Source organism: Pseudophryne corroboree, chromosome 8 (genome assembly GCF_028390025.1).
Source record: "Pseudophryne corroboree isolate aPseCor3 chromosome 8, aPseCor3.hap2, whole genome shotgun sequence".
Lineage (NCBI taxonomy): Eukaryota > Metazoa > Chordata > Amphibia > Anura > Myobatrachidae > Pseudophryne > Pseudophryne corroboree.
In genome coordinates, this window is record NC_086451.1 from 314,651,237 (window position 1) to 314,672,606 (window position 21,370).

Sequence of the window (21,370 nt, forward strand, 5' to 3'; positions counted from 1 at the left end):
AGTAAGTGTAGTAATCAAGTATCATAAGGTATCCTAGTCCTGTTGGCTGGAGAATATAATCATAATGTCACAGTGATAGTGGGTTTCTGAGGAGATTGCAGCTGTTTAGACAGTTGTAAGAGGACCATTGTCAGTGTTACATATACAGTGCTCTAAATGTAACTGTAGAAAGAGACAAAAATAGAAATGGCAGTACTGTATGGAATGGTAGAGAGAACGCAAGTGAAGTGGATTTGATAGTGTTCTAATACAATCAAATCAGTAGAAGTGGTTGTATGACATACCTCCTTATACCATGATGTATGTATATATAATAATGCAAGGTCGGCACTCAAGCACTTTGAGGAAGGTGCTGTTATAGAGACAGATGTCAGCACTATGAGTGGCACTGCAAATCTGCATTACTGGCCCCAGAAGCCATCACAGGTTTGTTTTTGTTAAGTTGGTTACAATCTACCGGTGGATGCCCTGTGAACTACCAGCAGATCATGATCTACCTTTGGGCTAGGTCTGCTGTAAGGCCTAGCTGGATTGCTCACAAACCAGCCTTTGACTCAGTGTTAACACGGGTACCTGGGAGAGGAGTTAACTGCAAATGAATAATGTGTTAAGAATATACTGAATGGTAGAGTTGGAACTATTATTTATTTATTTATTAACAGTTTCTTATATAGCGCAGCAAATTCCGTTGCGCTTTACAATTTGAAATAACAATAACAAACTGGGTGATAACAGTCATAGAGGTAGAAAGGCCCTGCTCGCAAGCTTACAATATATAGGGAAATAGGCATATGTACACATGGAAAGGTGCTATCTATTGCATAGAATGAAAAGACATGTGAGGATATGTGTGGACTGTATAGAGTGGATGTAATTTGATAGGAAGGTTTATGAAAGTTATGTGGGCGGTTCTGGAATGTGATAAGCTTGCCTAAAGAGGTGAGTTTTGAGGGAACGCTTGAAGGTTTGGAGACTAGAGGAGAGTCTTATTGTGCGTGGTAGGGCATTCCACAGAGTGGGTGCAGCCCGATGAAAGTCCTGCAGTCGTGAGTGGGAGCGAGTAATGAGTGTGGATGAGAGACGCAGGTCTTGTGAAGAGCGAAGAGGTCGGGTTGGGAGATATTTTGTGATAAGCGAAGTGATGTACGTTGGTGTAGTTTGGTTAATGGCCTTGTGTGTGAGTAAAAGTATTTTATATTGAATGCGGTAGAGTACAGGTAACCAATGGAGGGACTGACAGAGTGGATCTGCAGACGATGAACGTCTAGCGAGGAAGATAAGCCTCGCCGCTGCATTCAGAATGGATTGTAGTGGTGAGAGTCTCGTTTTGGGAAGACCAGTTAGGAGACTATTGCAATAATCAATGCGGGAGATAATGAGAGCGTGGATTAGAGTTTTTGCAGTGTCTTGTGTAAGGTATGGTCGTATTTTGGATATGTTTTTTAGATGCATGTAACATGATCTTGAGACAGATTGAATGTGGGGAACAAAGGACAGATCAGAGTCAAGGATGACACCTAGGCAGCGAGCTTGTGGGGTAGGGTAGATAGTCGAGTTTTCAACAGTGATAGAGATATCAGGTTGGTACCTACTATTGGCCGGTGGAAATATAATTAACTCTGTCTTTGAAATATTAAGTTTGAGGTGGCGAGATGTCATCCAGGATGAGATGGCAGAAAGGCATTCAGTGACACGGTCCAGTACAGATAGGGACAAGTCAGGGGAGGATAGGTAGATTTGAGTATCATCTGCGTACAGATGATACTGAAAACCAAAAGAGCTGATTAGTTTACCAAGAGATGAGGTATAGATAGAGAAAAGCAGAGGACCCAAGACTGAGCCTTGCGGTACTCCAACTGAAAGAGGTAGCGAAGAGGAGGTAGATTCAGAGAAGCGAACACTGAAGGAGCGATTAGATAGGTACGATAGGAACCAAGAAAGGGCTGTGTCTTTAAGACCTAGGGATTGTAGTGTCTGTATGAGAAGAGAGTGGTCTACAGTGTCAAATGCAGCAGATAGGTCTAGAAGAATAAGTAGTGAGTAGTGGCCTTTAGACTTCTAAAAAAGATTGGAGTCATTTGATGATGGGCTGTAAGCTTAAATGTTCTATGTGCCAGATACATCATCATCATAATAATAATAATAATAATAATAATAATGCACACAGATATTCAGTGCTAATTTTATATATATATATATATATATATATATATATATATTTGAGTATATATGTGGGTCATTTGCACTACTCTGTGATCTTGACAAGGGTCCCACATGGGACTGAAACGTTGATACTACATTTATGTTGATGGTCTGATTCAATAAAAGATTTATCAAGACTGGTGAGTGATCCTGTTCATATTACTTCTACATTGGAGTGGTGACCTTTTCCGTATATGCAGCAATAGCCACACTCTTGCTGGAACTGGAACTACGTATATATATATATATATATATATATATATATATATACCAGAGGTTCCCAAACACAGTCCTCAAGGCACCCCAACAGTCCAGGTTTTAGGTATATCCATGGCCCAGCACAGATGGTTAAATCAAATTGACTAAGGTGCTAATTAAGTCACCTGTGGCCAAGCATGGATACATTTAAAACCAGGACCGTTGGGTGCCTCGAGGACCGCGTTTGGGAACCTCTTATATATATATTTACCACTAATAATCATCAAATGGAATTAACTATGCCCTGCATTTAGGAACGTAGGGATCATTGTTAACCTTTTATGTGTAACTAATACACCTGTTGCTATTTGTCATAGGGGGTCATTCCGAGTTGATCGTAGCTGTGGTAAATTTAGCACAGCTACAATCATGTTCATAGACATGGGGGGGATGCCCAGCACAGGACTAGTCCGCCCCGCATGTCAGTCCGCCCCCCCTCCGCACAAGTACAAAAGCAGCGCACAGCAGCGATGCTTTTGTACTTGTGGAGTAACTCCCGGCCAGCGCTGCTCCTGCAGCTGGCCGGGAGTTGATCGTCGCTGCCTCTTGTCGCAGCGGCTGCGTGTGACGTCACACAGCCTCTGCGGCCCGCCCCCTGCACGGTCTGGCGCACTGTGGCGCCGGCGCATGCGCAGTTCCGACCCGATCGCTGCACTGCGATAAACTGCAGCGAGCGATCGGGTCGGATTGACCCCCATAGACTGTAGGCTCTTTAACTTCTGTCTCATGTCTGCAACTCCTTGTCAACTTCATGTTCACACTACTTGTTATTTTATATGTTCGGTTTGTTATTCCAACTGTCTAGCAATGCAGAGTTTTGTGGCAATTTCCAAATAAACAATGATATTGATGATGATCATGAAGTTTAGAATAATATCTAAAGCAGAGCAAGTGAAATTAATAGTCTTACGATAAAATTAAATATAACGGCCTCACTTATCACATATACATACTATTTAAAGTAACTGGAACATTTTTATAGTTATGACCTCCATGGCTTCTCCTCGATTGAAACAGCTGTCAGCGGCACTTATATTCAACTCAACATATTAGCGTGTGGCTCTTTGCCAAATCCATTTGCATTTGCAGAATTACGCTTTCACACATGTTAATATGGGAAATGGCTTTAAACAAATTGCATGTGATGAGCTGCCTAACCTGTAATCTATAAATTCAAGTCCGATTAACTACAGGGACAAAATGTAATACAAAATGCAATATTTATTAAATCTACAGTAGGTGTGCATAAGAATGTAGTTTGTTCTAAGGCCCATTCACAGTATGAATGTTCTAGCAGCTGCAGTAATGTTAATATTGATTTAACACTGCTAGCCATAAGCTAGTAATGTGACGATTAAGCAGCTACTTAGGCATTAACTTACTACAAATGTACACATTACTGTGTGGATTCTGCTTATATACAGCTTGTATTACAAATCTCTCTGTGCTAAACTTCCAAACATCTCAATCCTAGCCACCACGCAATGATGTAACCACAGGTAAAAATAACATATTGCAGAACAGGTAAACAAGTTTGGATTAAAAAATAGACTTTCAATAAGACAGTTGTGGTTGCAAAAAGGAGGTAGGAAGATTTATCAGAGAATAATAGTCCATGTGAGTCCTCATGTTCCTAGAGAAACAATTTGACCTACTTAGAACTTTTTATTCTTACTAAGGATTCACCAAAACAAGGGCATGTTATAATCATAAAAGTCCAGGTTCATAGGTCATCAATTGATAACCGTTTTCAATAGAGTTTACCAAACTGTTCCACTCACCTCAAAACATAATGTGGGCTCTCCACATGCCAGTTGTCTACTGTACTGGATGCCCCAGCCAACCTGCCACCCCTCTAAGCCAGGTGCCCCCGACCTGGCTTCCTCCCCAACATTACTGGGCTAGCTAGGTTTCCCTGGACACTGACTGGCTCTGTACTGAGCTTTTCATGGAAGCAGTGGCAGATCCAGGAACAGTTCTGGGTGACCAGAATTTGCTGGTCTGCTACTCATTCCAAGTGCGATACTTGTCTAAATAAAAGGAATTCCTTTCAATTGTTGGTACAGCAGGTCCCTTGGCATTTGATGTAGCATGACTTCATTAATCTGCATACATGTTTACAGTACCTTGCTATAATTGTGCACCATATATGTTATGTAGGTCATGACAGAAACAAAATAGATTATGGAATGACATTTATATATTAAGTAGAGGAAAGTAAAGCATGATAAAAGGGATAGGATACACAGGAACTTTTATATACTTTTTGTATAGCACTTATACTTGCTCAATATTTCTTTGATCCATTTTTTTACTTATTTTAGAGTAATATATATTTTCAACCTTTTTCTTTAGCCACTTATTCTCATCCAGCAAAATACTCACAAATGACTTCACAATAATGTAGAATTGGAAAAAATCCAACTGGTAAGTTGTTTTACCAAACTGAACAGGTGCAGTTAGCACATATAAACAAACAAGGTAGGCAGCACATATAAAGTAAATGGATTGTGATTGAAATACCTTTAATAAAAGTATGTCTAAATTGAATTGAATACAGGTTGAGTATCCCAAATCCAAATATTCCGAAATACGGAATATTCCGAAATACGGACTTTTTTGAGTGAGAGTGAGATAGTGAAACCTTTGTTTTCTGATGCCTCAATGTACACAAACTTTGTTTAATACACAAAGTTATTAAAAAATATTGTATTAAATGACCTTCAGGCTGTGTGTATAAGGTGTATATGAAACATAAATGAATTGTGTGAATGTAGACACACTTTGTTTAATGTACAAAGTTATAAAAAATATTGGCTAAAATGACCTTCAGGCTGTGTGTATAAGGTGTATATGAAACATAAATGCATTCTGTGCTTAGATTTAGGTCCCATCACCATGATATCTCATTATGGTATGCAATTATTCCAAAATACGGAAAAATCCCATATCCAAAATACCTCTGGTCCCAAGCATTTTGGATAAGGGATACTCAACCTGCATTACATTTTATGGTAATTGCTTCATGTATACATAGCTTCCTTTCAATGATACTTGCACCAACATCAGATTAGTGTATGAAGATCTAAGAGAAGTGTGCAAAATTACTTCTCCACTGCAAAGAAGAGATACAGATGTGTCCTCATACATCATGGCTGCAGTTGCGACATACAGCCCCTATCAGCGAGCCTGGTACCTTGATACTCTCCCAGTGTCGGGTGTCTCTGTTGCCAAATATATATTTTAATCGCAATGCAATGTGGCTAGGATGCACCAGGAGACTGTGCTGATTCATTTGATATATGACAATTGTACATCTGTCTGTGAATGATTCTCTGAATCTGTACATGAAGTGTTACAATGTAGCAGCCACAGTTTTTTTCCAATACAAGTTCTGTTGTGCTCCGTATACAGGACTCAGTCACATACAATATACAGTACAAGTGTTGCATCAAATTAATCAGCAAAGTCTCCTTGTGCTTCCTAGCTGCATCGCATTGCATAGAACCTGGCGGCTCACTCATACCAGGCATTACATGCTGCGTGACGCATTGAGGCTAGATATAGGAGGACACATCTGTAGGTCTATTTATTTTAACTTTCAGCAAAAGGTACAACTGCAGGACTCCCTCCCTCCACACTAAAGCCCAGTTTGTGCTTTATGCAGCTGATTCTTTCAGGAGCCCCTTTTACAGTAATGGCTGCAAACAAGAGATGATAATGTTTGGGGGGGGGGTGAAGTTGAAGGTTAGGAGTCACTTCTGATTGGTACACATACAAACTCTATATGTTATAAAACTAAATTAATATGCCATTTATGAATTACGCCCATTGGGCCCAGCATATGTGGGGTGGGTGGCACTGCTCTACCACCTTTTACTAGGCCATAGCAAAGCTTTAGCAAACTATAGATGCATCCACATACTCTTGTGTATACCATATCTCCCAACTTTTGGTCCAGTGAAAGAGGGACAGTAATGTCCAAAATTAGGGGGTGTGGCATGACAGCAAGGAGGCATGGCCTCGCGGCAAGCTCAACGATCGCTAACCACACCCATTTTTGGCACTTTGGGGGCATGGACAGCACTCAGTCTGTTGCTGGCCATGCCCCCCTGTCCCTCTCTGTTGGGAATAGATGCTGCGCGCATGCGCTCAGCATCTATTCACCACTGTTCTGCTCAGAGCAGCGAGTGGCAGGGGGGATCTCCCTTCTACCCCCCTCACCGCGGAATACTGTGACCCGCGGGTGGGACAGTGGGACAGACCGTGGAACACGGGACTATCCCGTCAAAATCGGGACGGTTGGAAGGTATGGTATACAATACATATATCTTCAAATCCTACCACAGACCATGGGGCAGATGTATTAAGCTTGGGGCAGATGTATTAAGTGATAAAGCAGTGATTAAGAAGTGATAAGCGAAAGATGTTAATACTTCAGCCAATCATTACGGATTTAAAAAATGGCATTTAGTAGCTGATTGGCTGGTGCGTTATCACCTTCCACTTATCCCTGCTTTATAACTTCTCCTGGTAGAAGGACCATGTGACTTAGTAGCACTATATAAATATTATATATTGCATTGTATTTAAAAATGGAACATAATACATTTTAACATGAATACTTCTGTAATTTAGAGCTTCTTTATACAGTATGTATGTTTTTGCTGTGGTACAGTCAACATAGGCAAATAAAAGAGGCAAAACAGGGCAGTAACAAGGAACATTTATTCCTATAACAAAACTCATTGTATACATGTTTAGAATAGATACTGTTTTCAGCGCATAGAATTTTACGTTCGCTAAGAAGTCAACAAGGAGGATATACTGTAGTTATATATTCAACACTGTTCCTTGTGGCTGCTTTATTTTGCCTTTAGTCTAATTATGGTTTGCATAGTGAACACATGTAAATAAGTCCTAACCACATATCTTTTATTACTTGGGAAATATAAAATAAAAACTTACTTTGCAGGAATACTCCTCAGCTTTGCTTTTTCACTTGCCTATAAAAAACAAAAAACACAGTGAAGTTATGTATTACTTAAATAATATTCAACAACATATGACATATGTGTGCATGGGGATGAGTGAAGGGTTTTACATGATGCAAGAATTTCCCAAAGTTAAGAAATCTAATCTAAGTGATGCACAGGGTGTTTATAAGAAAATTCATTACCACCTAGTGATGGACAGCCTTTACATTTATACTGTATATTTATTGTACAATGTAATTGTAGACTACATAATAAATATACTCAGCGCTGTACATTGAGGATTGATCACAATACAAATAAATAGCAGACAATTATTTGAAACGGAATGAGCCAACAATCTAAGGAATCCATTGTACAATTAAAATGTAAGGCAGTGATATATAATCACTATAGCAAAGTCTGTGTAGCTACGGAAAGACAAAATGATTATAAGACTCCAACATGAAAGTACCCATCGGTTACCCATCAGGACAAGCCCAGGCCTATTAGTGGCTAGCCCATGCAATGGTCTCCCTCCTTGTGATTGGCCCCTTTCTAAAGAACAGCCACCTAATGTCACATGCTACTCCCTGCCATGAGCATTATCAAAGGTCATTGTCAGGATTAACACAGCATCTGGAGCAGAGTATGCACTGCATCACACCAGAACCTTAGCAATTAATTATGGATACTGAGCTCCTCCAATCATGGCTCTCCACGCACTTATGGGCTATCTCCATCTTTTTAGCATCTCTACCAGAGAGCTTCAGAGAGAAAGGTCAGATAAGATACTGCAAGCAGATAAATAGCTGTGTGGATATATAAACCACTACCAGGCATGTCCCTCACTAGGATAATTTCTGTATTGTACATGTATCCCTAGCCCTAGGATATTTTCTGATTTTAATGCCTATCACTTGCTCTCCGTATTGTAAGGCAAACTATGCAGTTACTGCTTTTTGTTCTGTATAGTAGTTGCTACAATGCTCTATGTATTGTATGGTGATAACAAAGATGTGCTCTGTGTTGCATGATGATAATAAGGATGCTTTCTGTTAAGCATGGAGGTCACTAGTATGCTCTCATTGTTTTTATTGCTTGTAACTACTCATATGAACTGTATTGTAATATGGTGTCGAAGTCAGAAAATATTGCAATACACACACCACATGCAAACACCACACAGATGGCATCCATATATGTACTTAGTCTGGCATGCGTGCAGCATACTCGCAAATTGCGTACAATCGCCTCCCACGGGAGTGCACGTACGGGCGTGGTATGAGCAATTACAGAAAGATTCTTACTATTAATGCAGAGACATGCCACAGTGCCCAGCCTGTGTTGAGTCACTGTTCACACACACACACACACTAATCTAACCAAACATGCACATCCTTCCAACACAATGTCTTGGTATTCCAATGTTTGAACAGACCCCCTGGTCTGTGAAGAAAGATACACACAAACCAAACTGTCATTGTTTAATGGAAACCAGGACAATAGGAGACAAATATACTATACAAAGAGCACAGGCCTTGCTGATACAGATCACTAGCAGCTGACAACTTACATGGATCAGAGGTGTAACATTTATAGTCAAAACTCATGGAATTATATATATATATATATATATATATATATATATATTATTTGTGTGTATCTTGAGAATGGTTGGTCATTTCATGTGTAGGATCATGTTGCTTTGAGAGATCGCATGACAGGGTAACCTAATGAACATGGAAATATCTGTCACACATTGCATGTTTCCCAAACTTGGTGCACACATTGCACATAGACTCCCCTTTCCCCTCATGCAACTTTTACTTATTTGCAAGGCACAACAGGGGAATAATACACCTTTACAGTATGCGAGGGGACAGTAACTGATCAGAGCATCATGCATGGTATCTACATGTTCGGATAATTATGAGTAATAATCCGGTGTTGGTTTGGAAAAGATTGCATGTCGTTGCGAATAGTTATTCGCAAAGGCAGATTAAAGGTATATTTGTGTTTATTATGTACTTGGTATGCGGCTGGAACCCAGAGCTACACACCCCTGGATCAAGGCATCGCCCATCTCTTCAAACCGACCAATGACCTCTCCTGTACTGTAAACGACCATCCCTCCAACCAATCAGTGGAGAGCATACAACCCCATTGTATTGTATTTTGGGCAAGGGTATATAAACCTTGCACCTGGGCCGGTCACTCTCTCTCTGCTTTTTAAAAGACTCATAGGTCGTCTTGCCAGACGACTGGGTACCGGATCCGGGTGGCGCAAGCGACAAAGCGTACGTATCATTGGGTGTGACTCTCTCTCTCTGTGATTGAATTGTATTGTGTTGTACCATTATATTTTAACTTATTGTAACCCCATTTTACAAATATATTATTACTTGTTGCTGCTTTGGACCACAACATACAATCAAATACTGGTGTCGCATTCAGTTTCTGTTGACCATTTGTATAGTATAATTGCCACACCGAGAGCTGCCTCGTGCTCTCAGCGTGTCGGTCTGTGTGTATGCACTGAGTGTAAGCTGCACGGCTATTTCGGCGTGTGTACGCTAACTGGGGACAGAGTATTTATTATAGCAGCCGCAGCGGCTTCAGTTACAGTGTGCAATAGGGGTTAGTGGCTGTTTTCCAAGAAGTCTATCGAACTGCTCAATGGTCACTAGGTTCCCCTTTGTATAGTATAGCGGTCACTAGGATGCTTTCTGTTTTCTATTGTGATCATAAGGCTGCTCTCAGTATTTTATGGGGGTCACTGGGATGTTGTCTATATTGTATGATGATATCTGCGGAGTGTTAATTAGGACACTCTCTATATTGAAAATGTGTCACCTGCATGGTCATCACATGGGTGTTCTCTGTATTGTAAGTCTGTCAACAGGACCCTCTGTGTATTGAATGGCTTTAGCTAGGATGTTCTCTTTTGTATGGCTGTAACTAGGATGCTTTCTGTATTTTATATTGGTCACTAGGATGTTCCTTATATGTATTGCAGAACTAAGATGTTATCTACTTTTTATGGCAGACAGTAGGATAATTGTCTTCTGAAGAAATCTTGATAGTAACAGAAAAAAATATCAAGGTTACTTTGTATCTCTATAGTCAAACAGTCTCTGATGCATTGATCAAACCTAACAATCAATTTAAATTCTTGCTTTATCGCTATATGCACTGAAAATCAACCAATGATTCTCACCATCCATTATAGCACAGCTTCGGGTTAGAGGTGGAATATGACAGTGCGGTAATACCCATGGAATGTCTGCCGTAATGTGTAAAATGGGGGACTGTCTGCCGTAATGTGTAAGAAGGGGACGCTGTCTGCCGTAATGTGTAAAAAGGGGGACTGTCTTCCGTAATGTGTAAAAAGCGGGATGCTGTCTGCTGTAATGTGTAAAAAGGGGAAGCTGTCTGCCGTAATGTGTAAAAAGGGGAAGCTGTCTGCCGTAATGTGTAAAAAGGGGGACTGGCTGCCATAATGTGTAAAAAGGGGGACTCTGTCTGCCGTAATGTGTAAAATGTGGACTCTGTCGTAATGTGTAAAAAGAGAACGATGTCTGCCGTAATGTGTAAAAAGGGGAATCTGTCCGCTGTAATGTGTAACAGGGGCTCTACCTGTTGTAGTGGCACTACTGTGCGGCGTCATTTGAATAATGGAGACTACTGCGCACCGTAATACGAATTGGTATTATTTTGTGGCCACACCCCTTCCCCATGAAGCCACGCCTCTATATTTTTGCACACGCACTGCCCCTATTTTACATACAGGGGGGGAGCCGCTGCCGTTTTTTGCACACAGCGCAATAATGTCTAGTTACAGCACTGATTGAAAGATAATAGATAAATACGTGGGGCGCCGCTGCCGTTTCTTGCACACAGCGCTAAAATGTCTAATTACGGCACTGATCGAAAGATAACAGATAGATTTGGACATCATAAAAAATATGATAGATGATAGATAGATAGATATCTTATTTCATATATATATATATATATATATATATACACATACGGTATATAATATTTAATTCCTCCTTGCTGTAGATGATAAGATATCATGTGGTATTCAGCCCATTGTTAAAGGTCACAATGTAAATCTAATCAGGCAAAGTAAAAGTCCATAGGTTTATAGTTGTATATTAAATGGACTTATAATGTTAAAGTGACTATTAGACAAATCGAATTACAGTATAAATACTTTTAGTGCTAATTATTAACAAGATTAATTCAAATGTTGCTACAGTATCTCATTAATGCTTGTTAATATCTGATGTCACATGATTTTATTCTTATTATAAAATAATTTCCCTTTCACAGTTATATTACAAGCTACTATGACACCATCTTTCCCAAACATACTTACTATTTAAATTCATATTTATAGCTCAGACTGCAATTATTTTATATTGCACTTCAAATCGTGGGAAATAAACCCATCAATATGAATGCCCTTACTTTTACAGTTTATTGGTACTTGAATGTAAAGTCATTTTCTTCTAAAGTACTGTACTTAGAGGCAGAGACTGACAGTGTTAATACTGTAAAACTATAGAAACTACTTTGTGGAGGTTACTGTTGGTCTGTACAGCTCCCACTGAAACTTGTCATAAAATGACCATTGTAATTAGCATGCTGATTTTTTACTATATGGCAAGAAGTCTCGCACAACTGTAAAATCAGCAGCAGAGGGAAAAAGTTGACAGGTTTGAAAAATTCAACAAAGGCGACCTACAGTGTTAATATTTGTGCATAAGCAACAAAGTGGATAGATACAGCTAAGAACAGGATCAAGGTGCAACAGAACCCAACAATTCAATTCCTAGGCACAAACATTTTCCGGCTTATATCACATTCTCGTAAATCTCTTTCCTCTGTGCTTTTTCTTAACAGACGTAAAGTATTACTGTGAAGGCGTTTTGCATTAATTAGCCCCACAGTACATGACATTATATGTTGCACCATATTTTCTAATCTAATGCTGCAGAACTGTAGGGATACTGTACAAATTCAATAAATGCATGCTGTAAATACAGCTTCAAAAAAAGAGGATGACAACCTGATTAGACAGTAACCATAAAACTATTTGTAGTCATCTATAATATTCCTCCCTCCAATCTCCCCAACAGATTTTAGTCTAGGCTCTGTCAGACCGCAGAGTCTAGCACTCAGATTCTTACATACCTGCAAGCTGGTCAGCCTGTTTCTGGATGTCCTGTCTCTTGCCTGGTCCCCACTGCTGTTGGTAGTGCACCCCAATTTGCCATGCAAGATCCCCGCTGCCCCCCCCACACACACACACACACACACAAACACACACACACACAACACACACACACACACACACACACACACACACACACACACACTCTTTCCCACCAACCACACCAGTCCATTTAGCTATTTCTTTTTACCAGTCACAGTGCAGCAATGGGTAGAAAGGGACTACCAAAGCTCCAGTAAACTGCCGAGAACAACGTTGCTATATCAGCTGTGTCCCTACGCTCCAGACTCCAATGTTTAGTATCTGTTCTCAGAAGCTCTGTTCTTTGCTTTGCTGTACTACAGGCTCCAGACTGTAAGGAGGGACACGGAGCGCACATTGCGCGCCTCTCCTGTGTCCCTCCCTGGCTCTCCCCCGGCCTGTCTAATAAAGGAAGTGCTGTTCGTGAGCTCTGATTGGCTCACGAACCGGCACTTCCTTTATTAGACCGGCAGGAGAGCCAGGAGGGACACAGGAGAGGCGCGCTATGCACTCCGTGTCCCTCCAACACAAAGGAGCGGAGGGTGGGAGCAGGCACTGTGGGGGGGAAGATCTGGCACTGGGGGCATATACCTGGCACTGTGGGAGAAGATCTGGCACTGGGGGCATATACCTGGCACTGTGGGGGAAGATCTGGCACTGGGGGCATATACCTGGTACTGTGGGGGAAGATCTGGCACTGGGGCATATACCTGGCACTGTGGGGGAAGATCTGGCACTAAGGGGGAAGATCTGGCACTGGGGGCATATACCTGGCACTGTGGGGGAATATTTGGCACTGGGGGAAGCAGGCACTGAGGGGGCATATGTGGCACTGTGGGGGAATATCTGGCACTGGGGGCATATACCTGGCACTGTGGGGGAATATCTGGCACTGGGGGGAGCAGGCACTGAGGGGGCATATGTGGCACTGTGGGGGAATATTTGGCACTGGGGGGAGCAGGCACTGAGGGGGCATATGTGGCACTGGGGGGGGGGTATATGTGGCACTGGGGGGCATGTACCTGGCACTGTGGGGGAATATCTGGCACTGGGGGCATATACCTGGCACTGTGGGGGAATATCTGGCACTGGGGGCATATGTGGCACTGGGAGCATGGCCCTAGCAACAAGCACTACCCCCTAGCAACAAGCACTACCCCCTAGCAACGAGCATGACACCCAGTGTATGAAACCCCTGGCAACAAGCATGACACCCAGTGCATGAAACCCCTGGCAACGAGCATGACACCCAGTGCATGAAACCCCTGGCAACGAGCATGACACCCTGAGCATGAAAACCCCTGGCACCGTACATGGAACCAAGAGTATGAAACCGCTGGCAACGAGCATGACACCCAGTGCATGAAACCTCTGGCAACGAGCATGACACCCTGAGCATGAAAACCCCTGGCACCGTGCATGGAACCAAGAGCATGAAACCCCTGGCAACGAGCAGGTAATTTAAAAGTAATTAGAAGCCTTACTGTAGAACTTAATGTGTAATGGGCATTACGGTGTGTGGCATAATGTATCACGGACATTGCGGTGTGTGTCATAATGTGTCAGGCATTACGGTGTGTTGTATACTATATCACGGGCATTGTGGTATGTGGTATAATGTCTCAGGATCATTGTGGTGTGTGTCATATTGTGTCACAGACATTGTATGTGCTATAATGTATCAGGGGCATTGCAGTGTGTAGCATAATGTATAACGGGCATTGCGATTCCTGTCATAATGTGTCACAGGCATTACGGTGTGTGGCATAATGTGTCGGGGGCATTACAGTGAGTGCATATTGTGTCATGTGCATTATTGTGTGTGGCATAATGGCTAAGGCCATTGCAGTATGTGGAATAATGTATACTGGGCATTACTATAAGGAGGAAAAATGACAAATAATGTAAGGGGCATGAGTCAGGATTATTTTTCTTTCCTGTGGTGGCTAACGTCTGGGCGTGCAGGTTGCAAAACTGGGGTATAAGGTAGTCTTTTCCTGCAATGCCACGCCCCTTTACACGAAGCCACGCCCATTTCAACGAAGCCACACACCCTTTTTGGCGGCGCGCGCCTATGACGCACGCATATTTGTCCCTTTACTAGTGCCAATTATGGGGGGTATGGGGGGGGGGGGCGCCGAAGGATTTTTTGGCTTGGGGGAGAAAAATTTCTAGTTACGCCACTGTCCAACACACCTGCATTCTGAGTACTACTGCCAATTCCAGTCTAAGTGCAAAGTCAGTTTCAGCCTGATTCCAGTTCCTGTTCTGCTGGTTCCAGTCTGGTCAAAGTGCAAAGTCAGTTCCAGCCTGACTGCAGTTACTGTTCTGCCAGTTACAGTTCACTCCAGGTGTCCAGGTGCAAAGTCAGTTCCACCCTGACCAGTTCAAGTGCACAGAGAATTCTAGATCTACACTCCTGTATATCCCTCAGTAGCTGCTTCTTCAATAGCAATCCTAAACAGCTTCCTTCAGCAGTCATCTCCATCTCCTGTTTAGTATCCAGTGATGTGGTTAACCATTCTTGATAGTTATTAACTCATGCGCAAGAGCTACATTCACCCACTAAGTTTAGTTTCCTGCATAAAGCGGCAACTAATGAATTATTGCCAGTGTTACCCTCAGGTCCTAAGAATTCCCTGTCATGACAATTTGTTCCTGGCCAAATGATCCCAGTGCCCACCAAAACATTGGTTCAAAGCCTGCTGTCTAGGCTTGAAGGTCAGGAATTCTCTAAACAGCAAGTTTTGCAGTATATGCAAGAGGTCTTTTCAAACTTGGACAATATTCAGTTTTCCTTACCTGTTGCTCCTCCAACTCCAAGTTCTGTAGCATTTGCTCTAGCTCAGCCTGCTTCTCCGGCCATTGTTCCTGCATCTCATCTCCAGTTGCCAACCTCGTGCAAATGCAAAATTCTGCTACGTGAAATCCATTTTGAGCTACTTCCTCACAATTTTCCATCAGCAAGAGCCAGAATAGCATACATTGTATCCCTGCTATTGGGTTCTGCTCTGGACTGGGTTTCACTACTGTGGGGATGTGCTGATCCTCTGCTCTCTAACTACACAGATTTCATAGCTATGTTCCAGAGGATTTTTGATGAGCCTCAGCTGACATTCTAAAGTTCCTTCAGGGGTTCCGTACCGTGGCTCAGTTCCTCATACAGTTCCAGGCTCTGGCCTCTGAATTAAGTTGGAATGATGGGGCACTGGTCGCAAATTTTTGGAATGGACTCTTAGACAAGATCAATAATGAGTTGGCAAACAATAAATTGGATGATTTAATCTCTTTGCGTACTAAGATTGACCTTCATATTCAAGAGCAGGCCAATGAGCGCTTCAGAAGAACTTGATTAATTCCTCCTCCTCCTCCTCCTCCTCCTCCTCAACCTTCATCTACGGGTGAACCCATGCAAATAAACTGGTCTCATCTCATTTCCAAGAAATGTACAAGAATACCAGATAAGTTGTGTCTGTATTGTACTGCCTCAAAGTGCTTCCCTAGTTCTTGTCCAATTTGGAAATGCTAGAACATAACCTGTCGTGGAGAAGTTAGGTTAGGTGCATTACAAAAAATTTCTCCAAATACTGACTGTGTCATGCCAGCTACTTCAGACTCTGCTCAAGGTCCCAATAACTTTCAGTTGTTGTTGATTCCAATGCTGTGGTTAACTTTCATTCCTTAACAATTGTCCAAAAATTTGGACTTCCTGTAAAACCTCAACCTCAAACTGTTTCTTTGACTGATGTGATGGTAGCTGTACATCTGAGGGGACAATTACTCATCAGACTACTCTGGTGACTTTACTAATTGGAGCTCTACATTCTGAGCAGATTAAGTTACTTGTCATATCCAGAGCCACACATGAAGTGGTTTTGGCTTTATCATGGCTACTTCTTCATGATCCGCAGATTGCCTTGTCTACTCTACAACTTGCAGAAATTAAGTCTCAGTAAGTATTTCCAGATGTTTATAAAGATTTTGCAGATGTACTGTATTTTGTGAGCAAGCCGTAGATGTGTTACCTCCGCACCATGAGTGGGATTGCCCGATTAATGTTATTCCTGGAAAATCTACTCCCAAGGGTTGTATCTATCTATCTACTGTCCATTCCTGACACCCACAATATGTTAGAGTACATAAAGGAAAATCTTCAGAAAGGTTTAGTATGATCACCCTCCTCTCCATTGGGTGCAGGCTTTTTAATAAAGAAGAAAGGTGGTCTTCATCCATGTATAGACTACCGGGGTCTCAATGACATAACTATCGAGAATGGTTATCCACTTCTGTTGATTACAGAGCTATTCAACTTACTGAAGGGAGCCACTATTTTTACAAACCTTGGTTTACGAGTGCTTACAACTTAATAATAGTTCAAGGCGACGAATGGAAAACATCCTTTAATATCAGAGACAGCCACTATGAGTACTTGGTGATGCCATTCGGTCTGAGCAATGCTCCAGCAGTATTTTCACTTTGTTAATGAGATCTTCAGGGATGTGCTGTATAAGTTCATTGTAGTATACCTCGATGATATACTCCTCTTTTCCCAAGATCTAAAGATGCATCGACAACAAATCAGAGAAGTGTTCCATCATCCTTGTGCTAACTGTCTCTATGGGAAATTGTCTAAATGTACTCTATCCCATTCTTGGGGTATTATTTCTGAAACAGACCTTTGGATAGACCCAGCGAAGCTCAATTCTTGCAATTCTTGCTACATCACACAAGATTATACAAAGATTCCTGGGTTTTGCAAACTACTATAGGAAGTTTATCAGAGGTTTTTAAGATTTCATGGCCCCAATCACTGCTCTCACTTAGAAGGGTGCTGATCCAGCTCAGTGGCTGAAGGAAGCTCTATCAGCCCTCCAGCTTATCAAGCAAGCCCTTACATTAGCTCTGGTTCTGTACCAAGCAGACATTAATAAGGCTTTTATTCTCAAAATAGATGCTTCCACATCGGTTTGGGAGCAGTTGTTTCTCAGAATTCTGAAGACAGGAAGTTCTGTACACCCATGAGGCTTCTTCTCATTAGCTATCAAACTGGCCTAAGAGGAATGAAGATACCTCCTGGAATGAGTCAAGTTATCTGTAACTATTTTGATTGATCATAATAATCTATCTCAAGTCAGCCCAGTGTCATAATCCCTGCCAGGCACATTGGGCATTATTCTTTTCAAGGTTTAATTTAAAACTACTTTCTGTACCGGTTATCAGAATGTTAAAGCAGATGCTCTTTCTCGTCTATGATTTCAGATGAAGACTCAAATTTGTACAAGGAAAATACAGTTATTAATCCCATTACTTTTGCGTCCACACACATTTCTCAAGCTCATCCTCCTAGTGAAATCTTTGCAACTCAAAATTTACGCAAGACACACTTTCAATTTGCTGGTAATCCAGGAGAGTTTAAGACTTACAATTTTCTCCAGAGATTTGGACCATTAATGTAACATTGGCGGCAAAAAAACATTAGGTTTTCACACTTTTTACCAATGTTTTACTGACATTCTTTACAGGCTATTCAATTAGATCACCTGTACGAGCCTTCAATATCAAAAATACATAGAAGCTTAGTATGTGTCCAGTGGCCACCTGCAAGAGGGGGGTACTGTCAGGCTGTCCAGTCTAGCACTCCAATTCTTACCTGCATGCTGGTCATCCTCTCTCCAGATGTCCTGCAGATGATCCTGCTGCCTCTCCCCCGGTCCTCAAAGATGTTGGCAGCACACCCTTATTCACCCTACAGGCATTCCATGTTCTTTCCTGCCAACTCCGGCTGCTGGTGCTGCCATGTTGCCAGTGATCAGCTAACTAATGTTCAACCAACCAAAAGCTCCTGTCTGGTCAGCTGATTCTTTTCACTTATCACAGTGCTAAAGGGGAAGTGGCGATAAAAAGACTTCCAGAATTCCAGCAAGCTGACCACACAGTGTTGCTATATCAGCTGTGTCCCTAGGCTCCAGACTTCTGTGTTCAGTATCTGTTCCCAGAAGCTCTACTCCTTTGCTTTGCTGAACTACAGGTTCCAGCCTTTCCCAGCAAAATGGCTAAATCTCATGTGTAAATATCGGCTGTAATCTGCAGTAATTCCAACACACCTGAAATGTTGGCATTACTGACAATTCTGACTCACTTCCTGTTCCACACGTTTCAGTCTGATTTATGCTCAGTTAGTTCCAGCCTAATTCTAATTCCTGTTCTGCCGGTTCCTGTTCAGTTCAAATGTACAGACAATTCCAGATTTACACTCCTGTATATCCCTCAGTAGCTGCTACTACAATAGCAATCCTAAATAGCTTAATTCAGCAGTCAGCTCCGTCTCCTGTTCAGTGACCAGTTGTGTATGACTTCAAGCTAAATTTCCCACCAAGTTTCCTGCATAAAACAGCAACTACTGAATCACTGCAATTGTCGCCCTTAGGTTTAAAAGGCTCCTAGTGGGTAATCTGCCCATGAATGAGATGAACTGTTGAATTTTAGATTATATCCAAAAGTTCAGTGTGAAAACAGGCATATTTACAGAAACATACAAATCTCAATAGACCATAATTCCATCAAAACATCCACTTAACAAACAGCTTGGATGTGATCTCCCCATTACACCCCAGTTATGACCCTTTGGCAGTAGGTAGAGATGCTTTCATTTTGCAATGCCTGTCTTTAAGTACCAGAACGTCTGTTCCAGAGCATGCTTACAACAAAACATGCAAGGTACTGTATGTTCCACAAGCGGACATCATCCCCTTAGGGTTCATGGAAATCCTTTTACTCTATCCCCGAGAGTTACTCTTTAACCAAAAGGGCAATGTGGAATTTGTGGGTCAATAACTGTAGATGCATAGAATCACTACAAAGCTTACACAAAGCACTCCACTTGGAAGACTATTAATAGGTAACACCACGTTACGGCCACATGTTCAGATCGATTTGCTCTTGAGAAACTGTTGAAAAACAAACACCAAATCATCCAAATGAGTAAATTTTAGGGCCTCTCAGCCTGCCTTAGACATAGAGGCTAGATCGAGTTTATTGCTGAACCCATTGATCTGTGTACAGTCCATTTATCATTCATGAAAAGAGCCAGTGATCTTCACAGTATATTAGAAGAAACAACTGAGATCATCTGTCAACGGCCCTCTTATTTCTGTTTCCCTCTCCACAGGGATTGCATCTCCTTCGATTCTTCTTGAATTAAAATGTTGCTAAGCAACACAGCTGGGGGCACCGATGGTAGAATAGCTTCAGTCTATCAAACTGTTTAAGCAGCTGGAGTTTTCAGTGGTGATTTTTTTCCCCCCATCCTGAACAATTATGCATAATTATGGAACAGAAGCCATACTCCAGTATCCCAGAGTATCACATATGTTTAATATAAAGTGGGACAAAATCCTTTTGTAATGTAAATCGGAGTCAAAATCCACTATTAGCTTTGCTGGACTCTATCCAATGGCTTATTTGGTATTGTAATTTTTCAGAAATGGCACAATAAACTATAGCATTATGGTATATAGTTCTATAGAACAATGTTGCTGAATATTCCAAAGCACTTGCTTATAACTGTATGTCAGTTTCTGTGTAACAATTTATATAAAGTTGAAATGATAAACAATCAAGGCATTAAAAGCACAGATTTCGCTGATATACCACTTGGCATACTTTATATAATATATAATTCAATTAATTAATTTCTCAAAATATCTGTGCACAGTAAGAAAAATATATATAATTGGAAACTGTAATTGAAAATTTCAATGTGCTGGCTTTTTCCACTTTAAAAATTATTATTACTAATAATAGCACTTTGGTGGTAGCCCAGGGGACAGACCCTCATCAACATACTATTATTGGTAAGGAAAATTATGTAGGTAAAAACTGATTTTTAAAGGGGAAATTCCTTTTAAGAACATTTGAATTTACAAATAAAATTGACAACAATATAATGTATCTTCCCTAACATGCATAGATTTTAAGAGACATACATTTGTTTAATAATATGTTCTTGGTATTAAGTAGATTCGGGACCTATCTTGTCACCTCTATAGTAGAAGATATACAGCATGTCACAGCTCTAACTGAAATCCTTACAGCCACTGAGTTGAGTCTCCCCTGCTTACAGAGAGAGCTGAGAGGCACCAAGGTGATCATCAAAGGTACCGACCATATGTAAGTGCCAGGAAACTGCTAAATGTAGTCAATGCTGAGGATCTCTGGGAAACCTCCATAAAAATAGTATTATCGGGAAGGAAATTTATTTAGATTAGTTGACTTTTTAAGTGATAAATCGCTTTACATAGTACACTGATATTATCACACTGGCTTTACAGGGATCAGAATTTCAATAGGATATTAAAAATATGTATTTTTTGCTTTCATGGAGTGTTTTATACAGATGAGAGTGCCTTTTAGACTTTATAGTAAATAAAACAAATATTGTTTCACATATACTGTACATGTCATAGGCAAACGCAGGGGGGTTTCTGGTTGCCTGGAAACCGCCTCCTCTTGGCAAGTGGCGCAAATTAGCAATGGAATATAATACGATTACTAGAGCTGCCACCACAACATGCAGTTTAAGGGACAGAGCAGAGATACTGCTCATGCCCAGTGGTAGCAGCTTCCTTTACCAAGTTTGATGTGTGTGTGGCTCTGAGTCCTCAATCAATGC

At 41.3% G+C, this 21,370-nt stretch overlaps 1 protein-coding gene across 6 annotated transcripts in view; it reads right to left on the reverse strand.

Moving 5' to 3' along the window:
• Nucleotides 1–21,370, reverse strand: part of AFF2 (ALF transcription elongation factor 2) — a 741,379-nt gene that overhangs the window by 186,265 nt on the left and 533,744 nt on the right. For all 6 annotated transcript variants that reach the window (XM_063937401.1, XM_063937398.1, XM_063937399.1 and 3 more), the window contains one exon: nucleotides 7,429–7,466. In XM_063937401.1, coding sequence (XP_063793471.1) covers nucleotides 7,429–7,466 — 38 coding nt within the window. The remainder of the gene's footprint in view (nucleotides 1–7,428; nucleotides 7,467–21,370) is intronic.